The sequence below is a fragment of the Bacillus rossius genome, assembly GCF_032445375.1.
Source record: "Bacillus rossius redtenbacheri isolate Brsri chromosome 9 unlocalized genomic scaffold, Brsri_v3 Brsri_v3_scf9_2, whole genome shotgun sequence".
NCBI classification, from domain to species: domain Eukaryota; kingdom Metazoa; phylum Arthropoda; class Insecta; order Phasmatodea; family Bacillidae; genus Bacillus; species Bacillus rossius.
This window is the reverse complement of record NW_026962013.1, coordinates 31,621,054-31,632,575: the sequence shown is the minus strand read 5'-3', so window position 1 is coordinate 31,632,575 and position 11,522 is coordinate 31,621,054. Positions and strand designations below refer to the sequence as shown.

At 35.6% G+C, this 11,522-nt stretch overlaps 2 protein-coding genes across 3 annotated transcripts in view; one reads left to right on the top strand and one right to left on the bottom strand.

Moving 5' to 3' along the window:
• Positions 1-5,123: 5,123 nt before the first annotated feature.
• The window catches only part of LOC134542796 (cytochrome b5 reductase 4), a 30,507-nt gene continuing 24,108 nt past the window's right edge, over positions 5,124-11,522 (bottom strand). The window contains exons 8-9 of one of the 2 annotated variants that reach the window (XM_063387328.1): positions 9,886-10,050; positions 5,124-9,191 (exon numbers count right to left, since the gene is read on the bottom strand). In XM_063387328.1, coding sequence (XP_063243398.1) covers positions 9,137-9,191; positions 9,886-10,050 — 220 coding nt within the window. In that variant the 3' untranslated portion in view covers positions 5,124-9,136. Of the gene's footprint in view, positions 9,192-9,885; positions 10,051-11,522 lie in introns of those variants that run through there. The other variant, XM_063387329.1, reaches the window with a different exon arrangement.
• On the top strand, positions 6,354-8,360 carry LOC134542898 (uncharacterized). Its single transcript, XM_063387483.1, has 3 exons — positions 6,354-6,544; positions 6,725-7,710; positions 8,302-8,360. Exons 1-3 carry the CDS (start codon positions 6,354-6,356, stop codon positions 8,358-8,360), a joined length of 1,236 nt encoding a protein of 411 aa, XP_063243553.1.

Genomic DNA, 11,522 nt, shown 5'->3' with positions numbered 1-11,522 from the left:
AAGATAGTGGTATGAAATATTGCATAAAGGTTTCACAGAACTAGAAAAATTAAAAAGTAACATGAGTGGACAACAAATTAGGCCAGGGTTTGAAGAAATATTAAAATATTTAGTTTTAAATGATCTTGAAAATAGTGTCGATAAACCTAACAGCGTATTGACTGAGGATGAATGTGATTTTTATCTTCTTCCCAAACGTGAAAAAGTTTTTACAGGAAAAAGTGATAAAATTGTATATTCTGAAGGGCACAATAATGAAAAAAAAAAAATTATATATATAATGTTGACAACGGCCAGTACAGGTGGGCAGTTAGTCCATCTTTAGTGGTTTGTGCCTATGAACGGATTTAAAGTTCAATATCTGAAAAGATTTCCTGAACATTTTGGCACAAGATAACTATAAGTCAAGTTGGGTGTGAAGATCCACCAACATTTTATGGGTATATTATATATTACTAATGCTTACAATTAATGGTTGACTGAAGTAAAGATTCAACACCCCATTGTAAATTTATTTGATGGTTATGCTTCACAATGACTTTGCACCTGTCTGAGTTTTGTTCTGAAAATGGATTACATCTAATAGCATTGTATCCAAACTCCACTCGTTCGTTCGTTCACTCACTCACTCACTCACTCAATGCAAACAATCGACATAGCTGTTTGTCACAATCTTAAGGCTTACTGGAAGAAAAGTGGCGTTTGGCATAATATCTATACTAATATTATAAAGCTGAAGAGTTTGTTTGTTTGAACGCGCTAATCTCAGGAACCACTGGTCCGATTTGAAAAATTCTTTCAGTGTTGGATAGTACATTTATCGAGGAAGGCTATAGGCTATATTATATTATCAATAACATTAGGGATCCTTACTAAAAGTCCAATTTAGAATCAAATGCGTTGGAGGGGGGTTAGATACAACATGCAGTACAAGTATGAAGTGTGTGTTAATGCAGCAGGCGCTATTGCCTATTAACATTGTTGCCACGCACTAGATGCCTTATCATTCTTAATTTTCCCATACAAGCAAAAAACACCCGTGTGATATTAACAACGAAGCAATCAGTACCCTCATAAGAGTACAATTAGTATTTAAATACTTTTTATCACTTTAAATCGCAAACCTAAACTATTTTTTTTTCCTCTCTCTGTGTTTAATTTGTTTTTTTATTGCCCTTTTTTTTCAAGTATATATATTTTACAGACTTGAAACTTCACAGTAATGTTCCTTATGTTACTCAGGATGACATTTTCTGAAAATTATATCCCATGGGTGGTTAAAATCAGGCAACAGTGGGTACTTTGTCTGCATGAGAACAGGATTTGCATTGTTCATGCCTTCTGCGTCTCCATGGCAACGGGCATCATGCGGCAGTGGCGTACCCACAAGGAGGGGCATGTATAATGAACGGCGCAAAAGTGATCTGCCTGTAGACTGCCGTAGCGAAGTACCGGTACATCAGTTGTACGTTGCGTTCACGAGTCGGGAAACCATCGGTGCTATTCATTTTCTCTCCGGTACATTATACAGCATTGTAATAAATTTTCACTGAATTTTTTTTAATTTACCATTACTGTAAATGGGAGATGTGGCTTAATTTTTTTCCATTAGTATAGCCGTGCGAAGCCGGGTCGGGCAGCTAATATGGTTATAAAAGGTCTGAACAGGTCTTTTTTAAGTCTAGGCCCTTAGCTAGGTTTTATCTGATTTTATATCAAAGGAAATTATTTGAATTTATTCAGAATATTAAGATTGAGTAGTAAGCATTTTACATCACACTATTGTGCTTAAGACGTAAGATGTTGGGACTTCCCAATATCACAGCCAGCTTTGTATCAACTGCATACTGAAACAATGATCACCTACTTCCCAGCGGTTGGTATCATACCTGTGGACACCACCCGCCCGTTAAGTGTACGGAGCACAGCTAACACGCATGTGCTCCACACACAGGCGCGGATCCAAGGGGCGATAGGGGCAATCGCCCCCCCCCCCCCCCTTCACCCAGGGAAGCAAAATCGATGATGTAGCCAAATACATAAAGACCCGCGGATTGTCTTACATGAAACCAAAATATTGATAGCTGTGTGCCACATTGACACAGAGTAACTTCACTCAGGGCATGTTTCCTTCATCCTTCAACTTTTCAGCTGCCCTGAGCTCAAGAGAAAAGCGTGGCTTGGAATGTTGGTAAGGGGTGGCGGGCGACAAGCTGGGCTGTCCTGTTACTGGAGTGGAGGGTGGAGTGAGGAGAGTTGCAGTGCGACCACAACCAACCCCCCTCCCCAACTATACGCCGCGCCAACAGACGACTGCCTTGCCTTCTCGTCAGTAACCTACTGTATAGTCAGTGAAAGGACAGTGTTCAGTAAAAGTAGCATCATGTTCGACAAAACTACTAATGCTTCACGAGTCCCAGTTGACACTTGTTTTGAGGTATGTACACATAGATTCAGTGCACGAAGATGTTTTACAATTTTTAAATGTTCGACAATTTGTGAACAGTGAGGACAAGGACCAATATGAAGTATATGAACCAACTGTAAGTGGCAAAGATATTGGGCAAGTAGTACTATCTGCTCTAAAGCATCACTGTCTTGACCTAAGCCACTGTGTTAGCATATCCACAGATGGGTGCAGTGTCATGGTGTCAGAAATTCGTGGTGCTGTGGCTGAAGTCAGGCGAGAAGCTGTGAATGCTGTTCACTGTCCATGACACAATGGTGATCTTAATTTGGGCATATCAAAATCTTCCAGCATCCAAGCAATTTGAAATACTATTGCAACAATGAAAACGATAATCTCGTTCTTCACTGCATCATCAAAACGCTCAGCTTTACTCAAGAAAGTTTTATGTCACTAACTCTCTGGACTGTGTGAAACTCGTTGGATCGAAAGACACGATGGTATTTTGCAGTTCCGAACATCTTTTCTGAAAGTAACTCAGACTTTAGAGTGTGCCGCATCTTGGAAAGATGCTGAAAGTGCTGCAAAAGCAAAGACTTTTTTGACTGCACTTTGTGAGAGTGAATTTATTGTCACAGTCATCTGCTTATCTAATATGCTGGGAGACACTCTTCCTTTTAGTAGACTATATCAGAAGACTTCAATAGACCTTAAGGTTTCCCAAGTTATTCTGGCAGATATGCTTTCTGTTCTAAATACAAAACATACACAGTGCGAAGAGCTATTTTCTCAACTTTTCAACAAAGCTGATGGTCTTGCTCAGGAGCTTGGTGTAGATTTAACTATACCTCGACTTGTGAGAAGGCAAACACACAGACAAAATTACCCATCAACGAACCCTGTTGAATATTTCCGAAGAGCTGTATTCATTCCCGTTCTGGAGCACATTGTCGAAGATTTAAAACATCGGTTTTCGGAAGAAACGCAACAGCTTCACAGCCTGTCAGCTTTGTTACCAACTTCCTCTTCTAGTCAAGTAAATGTCAAAAAAATTTCTACAAAGTATGGCTCTCTCCTTGGAGTGAATGGGCTAGAACAGGGGTCGGCAACCTTTTGAGTCGGAAGAGCCAAAAATTACAATTTACAAAATTCCAAAGTTCTTAAAGAGCCACAAAATTTTTTCTTGCCAACAATAAATAGTACTTGCATAAATAAAGATTTTTGATAAAAAAAATAATCTATTTTTTATTCATAAGAAAAATTTATTCATATATAAGTAGTGTTTTTTCACAACAAAATAGATAATATATATGGTTTTATTAGATAATCACTTATTATATTAGTAAAAAATTAAAACAATTAAACACTTACAGCACAGCCCGTAAGTACTAGTAAAACGAAAACCTCGGGCGGATGGATAGCTTTAAATTGATAATTTAACTGCTTGATGACATATTGTTTAGTAAAATATAATAAGCGTGGAAAAAAACGGGGCTTACTAATGGTTTGTAATAAAAAAGTATTTTCTGTATAAATGACCTGGTGATGCAGTATTTCTGGTACGGAACTAAAAAGCCGCAGCTTCACATCCAAAGAGCCGCATGTGGCTCGCGAGCCGCAGGTTGCCGACCCCTGGGCTAGAATATGTGGAAAGACAACTTAATGCCGAGGTTCGATCATGGGAGGCGAAGTGGACCCGTGAGAAAGAAATCAACAATACAATACCCTCCACAGCTCTCGATGTTCTCGCTTCGTGTGACGAGGAGCTGTATCCAGGCATCAACATTCTCCTGAAAATCTTAGTCACCTTACCTGTAAGTGTCACTTCGGCAGCGAGAACATTTTCGACATTGAGAAGACTTAAGATGTGGTTGAGATCTACCACAAAGGAAGACAGACTGACCGGACTTGCATTATTGCATATCCATTATGGCTGCGAGATTGATAAAGAAAAAGTCATTGATCGCTTTGCAAGCAAGAGAACCCGCAGGATGGAATTCATTCTATGATGGAGAAAAACTGTTGTTTTGCAACTTCTATTTATGCACAATCATTATATGTATAAGACATTTTAATTTTAGTTATTACTACAAATGTTATGCCCATTCTTTAGTTATTGTATTTTATTTATTATTTTCTGACAACTTTATAATTTACCAAAACTCATTTTCTGTGAAAAATTTTACCGACTATACCAAAAGTGTATTTGACAATTTAAGCACAAAATTGCTATAAAAAAACACCATTTTGCATGCGAAAATCTATAATCTTTCCGTGGGGTGGACCCCCGGAATCTCCCATTTTAATTACTTTTGAAACCTACATTCGCCTCCCCTGACATCAAACGCTGGATCTGCCCCTGTCCACACATGGCACTTAACTGACTGACTTGCCTTCCTTGTTCAGTTGTTTGTTTAACCCAGGTGTCTTTACATGGGGTAAGGCCACTAAAGTATAAACACAGGCGAGATAAGGTAAACAATCAAGTATGAATACAAGTCAGATACTAACAATACAATGCAGACAGGTGAGTTTGGAGTTGAGTTCTTTCACCATCTCATTATGAGTGTTTCTGCTGCAGTGGAAATACCATAAGACATAATGTGAAGGGTAGTTTTGATGCTTTCCTTGCTGTCATAGATAGATAATATCAGATAGAACACACAGCAAAGTAAAAACTGCATGATGTCTTTGCTAGAGGAATTTCCAACAAAAATGAGGTAGAGTTTGTATTAATCAACAAATGATACAATAAATTTAATCTTAAAATTAAATAAACATTTCAAAAACAAAACACTATGCAACAGTACAAACACAAAATACTCACATTTTTACTTTCATACAAAATGTATTTGTGAAGTACTTGGTACAACCTTTACAAGATGCAAATTTCCTTTAAGCACATAATACTTGATATAGGCAACCCCTATTTAATAAAGCCTTTAAGATTGTCAGAATTAAGTTGTATAATACTTACAAAAAATTCAAATTTCTTAAAGCTTGAAACAGACAGTAAAATTTTGTACTCTTCCATGATACATTCACAATAAAATTGCTGTGAAATAGGCCGAGCACATAAATCTTATTGGCGTGAATAACAAAGCTTTTGAGGGCTTTATCCTAAATTATTATGCTTCTACAACTATGAGTTGTTCTCATGAACTTAAATAAATTCATAATATAACAATCAAAAAATAAATTTATTAAGTGTCTATTTAATGGTTGTGAGAAAGTTCAAGACCTATCTACATTTTGATACTAGCATGAACAAAAAACATGTAATCGTTGGTAAGTTTTTAAATTAATGTTTTTATGTAGCCTTTTTTTGCAAATCCATTCATAAAACAATAAAAATTGACTCTCCCAAAAGCCTATGAACCTAAAATTTTCAATGTTTTGGAAAAACTGAACTTTTATTTATTTATTAATGATATCTTAACAAAGAGTTTTGCAATGAAGGTAACATACAAATGGTTAATTCAAAATTAAGAAGAGAAAAACTAGTTCATGCTCTCAATTCATGCAAGGATCTAAGAATAAATTGAATCGCTTATTTATGAAAGGGCATAAGTCAACTTTTTTGAAGAAATGAGTTACATACAGGATGCCAATCTGTGGGTGTATACGCATCGTTTAGTTACTAAAAGGCACTAGTCTGATGCATGGAAGTGGGTTTACCGACCGCCAGAAAATTTAGTTTAGTTATGAAAAGGAATTAGTCAGTGGACTTATGTCCTTTCATAACCAAATGATTACAGCTATTAATCAGTGGACTTATGTCCTTTCATAACCATATAATTGCAGCTAGTTACAAAGAGAAAACAAATAGCAGTATACTCTTCCGACCTCTTTGGCAGTATCATGCAGTGTTGCATGCTGGTATATTCTGCTATCATTTGTTTTGTTGTGTACTTTCAGTTACTTTTGGTTTGTTTACTAGTAGAAAATGAGTGAAATGGAGTCTAATAAGACTTGTGTGGAAAATGATTGTAACCATTCCATGAAACGTAAAAAAGGTGTGCGAAATGTGGAAGAATACAAATGTCAAAGAATTAAACGAGCTCGTCTGCAAGGAAAGGAGTATGCAAACTACAGAGGGAATGTTGTGAAAACTAAAAGTACTACCGAGTCGTGCAGGTAACCTAATTCTTCATATTATTTTCTTTTAAGATTTATATTCATTCATCTTTCAGATTTCACTCACGTAAACATAATTCAGTTTGTAGAAATGTATTAGTTAACTACCTATTATTGATAATTTGGAAATATTTAAAATAGCTCGCACGACTCATAAAAAAATTATTTTTATTGTTTTAGATGTGCAAGAAAATGCTATGACAAGATTGACATTGCACAGAGAGGGAAATTACTTGATGCTATACATTCCTTTTCATGCAAGAATGAGCAAGACATCTATCTTCAAGGTTTGCTTGACGCTGTGCCAATTAAACATCGCCGACCAAGGAATGGTGACAAGTCTGGAAAAAGGTCATCCTCCTTCACTTTCCATGTAGTTATTCAAGAACGAAGAGTGAAAGTGTGCAAGAAAGCATTCATTCAGTTATATGGAGTATCTGCCAAGAGGGTAAGGAGACTGCAAACATTGTTACTATGTGGACAAACTCCAAAAGACATGCGAGGCCAACAAAACAATAGGAAGTCGGTGCCTGTTGGTGATGTTCAGGCCATCAAAGACCACATATCTTCATTTCCTGTCAAGATAAGCCACCATGCATCCAAAGAATATAAATATCTTGATGCGCAGTTGGATATAAAGAAGATGCATACACTGTTCAAAGAGAATTTTCCTGATTGTAAAGTTAAGTATTCTTTCTATTACAAGATTTTCAGGGAAAATTTCAATCTCCACTTTGGGAGACCACAGATAGACACCTGTGGAGAATGTGAACAACTGAAGGTCAAGATAAAAAATCCTAATCTTAATGAATGTGCTAAGCGAGTTGCCATGGCCGAGCTGGCCATTCATGAAAGAAGGAGTAACAAGTTTTACACAAGCATGAAAGACACGAAACACATTTGCAAAAACAATGATAGTGTGTTAGGGTTAACGTTTGATTATATGCAGAACATTTCACTGCCCTGCATTCCAGTACAAGAGCTTTTTTACTATCGCCAGCTTTCGGTGTTTCCCTTTGCCATACATAACCTGAAAACAGATGAGGCGAGTTTATTTTTATATCACGAAGGGCAGGCAAATAAAGGGCCAAATGAAACATGCTCTTTTCTCCACAAATACATAAGTGACAACGTACCTCCATGTGTTAAAGAACTGCACCTTTACAGTGATGCTTGCGGAGGGCAGAATAAGAACAATTGCATGGTAAGATTCTTGTTATCACTTACTGACACCAACAGATTTGACATTATTATCCATCGGTTTCCGATACGTGGTCATTCATATCTTGCTTGCGATCGTGATTTTGCACTGGTGAAACGTGTTCTTAAAAAGACTGATAGATACTATGTACCCATGGAGGTCTGCCAACTTATTACATCTGCAGGAGTTCCTGGAAAATTCACAGTCAACATGGTAACATCTGATGACGTGTTGGACTTCAAGAATTGGTGGCCCAGCCATTACAAAAAGACATGCTTATCATTGGAAAGCCAGAGTAAAGCAGTTCCGCGAAGCCAGAAGCAAGACTTTGCTGTATCAAGGTTTGTAGAGTTCCAGTACAACAGTCGCCATAAAGGTACTGTAGTTGCTTCCGAATTCATTGGCGGCCTTGTGTCACATACTTTTGTGCTTCGTCAATCATCCGACAAAAGTTTGAATCCTACTATTCCTGTTCAAAAGGCGTATCCTGCGAAAAATGTGCCAATTAATGCAAAGAAGATTATTGACTTAAAGAAGGTTCTCCGTTATGTTCCAGGTGAACACAGAGACTTCTACGATGAGATTATCCAGTGGCCTACCAAGCAAACAGACTGAGCTACCATGCCATTGTAACAGGCATTGTTACATAATAACATACAAAGTGTGAAGTTATATTAACACCTTTTGTACATGTTTTCAAAACAATGTGTAGTCTTACATCACTGTTGTTTAAAGTGAAATGATGCTTTAGTACATAACTTTTGTGGTGTTGTTTAAAGAGGGTATGCCTGTGATGTTATGCATTATAAGGTCAGTGAAAATGGCGTAAAGTGTTCAATAATATGGTGTACACGTTTACTGAACTATATCTAGGTTGAATTACATCATTGTATTTCAATTGGAATATTTTATTACATAAGTTTTGTTGACTTGCAAGGTTAAGTTATAAAAGGGCCTAAGTCTGTGATATTTAACAATTTTTTTCTCGCAGGTAATGAAACACTTGCAAAGCATGCACTTGTCAATGTAGTGACATTTAGGTACAGAGTAGTAAAAAAATATTAATTTTGATGTATGAAACTTATAACAGATATGATATAGTTTTTTGCATATTCCCACAACTTTTAGTGAATTGACTTATACCTTTTCATAAATAAGCGATTCAATTAGTCTTTAAGGTTCTTTAAAACAATAACACTTATTGAAGTGATAAAACCATTATAAATTATAAACTATCCACCATATAGTCAAATTAAATCACTAGCTTAACAGCCAAATTAAAGATTCAAAATAATTTAGGAAAACTACCCCCCTAGCATTGGCATAAACGTGTGCAGTAATAATGCACACTTCATATTTGAACAACTCAGTTTCTGCCGATGTAGGAATGTTCAGCCATGAAAGCAGTGGTACTGGTTTCTCGGACACCCAAGTTCATCAAGCAACCTGGAAAAAAACAAAACAAATAAAATAAGAAATCAAGCAGTTTTGCTGCTGGAGAAAACTCATCCTAATTTTATAATTTAAAATGTGTGAGTAAAATAGTAAAATATTAAATTTTTATATGTACAGACATGATAATACTATCCAAAAATAATATTTTCTCAAAATCACAACACTGATCTTAGCAGTAAAGAATTATGCCATCACAACAATAAACTAAAAAAAAATATATAATATATATATATATATTTATTAATTTTTACAAGACATATTATTTTACTACATAAAAAAAATTCCCTAGGCACAGGCCAGTACATGTTTCTTGGCAGCCATTCAAATATGTCAGGGTTTTTAATAGTATAGTACCTTGAGAAACTTCTTAACAGAATTTAACTGTATATTCTACACAAATATGGGCAGTATGTAAGTTTGTATTTATGTAGGTGTTTACCACCTCTAGTTGTCTATCTATGTGGACAACTCATAAGGAAAGTTGCGTAACTTATTGGAGACCGTTTAGTGTTTTTCCAGTCCCTTCCCCCCCCCCCCCCCAACCGGTTATAACCAACAGCAGTTTGCGCTAGGTAAAAATTTTTTTTTATATTTTGTTTAAGATATATTATTTTTAATTTAATAACTGGGATACAGCCCTTTCTTGGGCAGGCTTGGTGCACACACAAGTGTAAACACAACTCACCGTCCCGTAAGTTCCGTGAATGCATCCGGACCGCAGATGCAGACGAACAGTTCCTTGTTAGCAGAAATGTTTGGCACAAAGCTTTCGAGGCACGCCTTATCCACTCGGCCTCTCTGGCCCGACCAACTGTCGTCTGGTTCCGACAGCCTGTACACAACTGTAAACCTGTGAACAATCACATTTCAATCATTTCACCTGTTTACGTGTTTCAAATTTTTTGAAACCTTCCAAACCAATGAAGGGGATCTGGTAGGGGAAATCTCTACAACAACATAATTCAAATCCGGACCTAACGAAATGTCTTGTAAGACAGATACGCCAGCATTCGCTCAAAGAAAATGGGCACACATTAAAAGACACATGGCAAACAAACCTCACGAAAAAATAAAATCCCATCTAAACTGGAAATTCACAAAATTTTTTTTTACAGAATTGGTCAAAAAGAAAAAAGAGAATCTCTCCTGCTCATAAAGTCAACACTTGATAGGTAAGTAAAATGCACTCACTGCAACATAAAAATTTAATATATGTGCCATCAAAGAAATTGTGGAAACATCTAAACTACTATGAGGAACAAGACAGGCAACATGAGTTCATGAGTTGTTAGCAGTAACATAAAACTGCCTGTTTTAAATTATTAGTACACTAGTTATTTAATTAAAAATGATTTCTATTAATTAATTTAAAAGTAAATCAATTTTTTACTCAAACCCATGGTAAATCTGTTTAGAATAATTACATGACTATCTAGGTACATCACAATTTTGTGGACACGATAACTGTCACAATTTTTTTACAAATCACTTCCAAACTGTGATAATTTAAATCTAGTGGTGGAAAATCTTGGTCACGTTCGTTAGTGGGCAATTTCCAACCAAAGGGGTAGAAATGAGAATATTTTTTGAAAAACAGAAAAATTGTTGTAACTTCCATAGTATAGAAAAAAATAATACAAACCTGAAGGTACCATAATTTTTTCACTTTGCAATAATGAGGTTTATAATAACCAAACTATTACAAAATTGAATCACAATTTTTATATAATTTCTAATTTAATTTCAAATAAAGTAACAAATTTTTTTCACATTTAGTATATGCATAATACACTTTTAATATTGATACAGCACCAAATGTTCTTTCTTTAGGGATTGTAAAATTACATTTTAAGATGGCTACATCCGTGACTCAAATTTTTTTTTATTGTACAACATTTTAAAGAATTCAAGACAGAAGAACAAAGAAAAGGTTTAGAAACTACCCACAAAAAGACATACCATCATTTTGGAAAAATATGTAATATGTAAGCTTTTCCTCCCCAAACCAAAATTAACCAAAGAAATGTCATCAGTATTATTTTTAATGAAACTTTACATTGTTTCTTTACATTGATCTGGGATATTTGTATTAACTATCCTTTTCTACATTGTACTTGTTCACCCTTGGAACAAAAACAACTTTGTACTAGGTACATAATAAACATACTTTTGCATTAAACAAATTACTTAGCACAATAAAGAATATGTAATTTTTAGGGACTGTGAAAAGCACTTGTATTTATGAGATTTTCTATTAAAATGGTTTTTATTAATGAGGTTTCACTATACTTGTAATTAATAACTTCCCAACACTGGAAATAT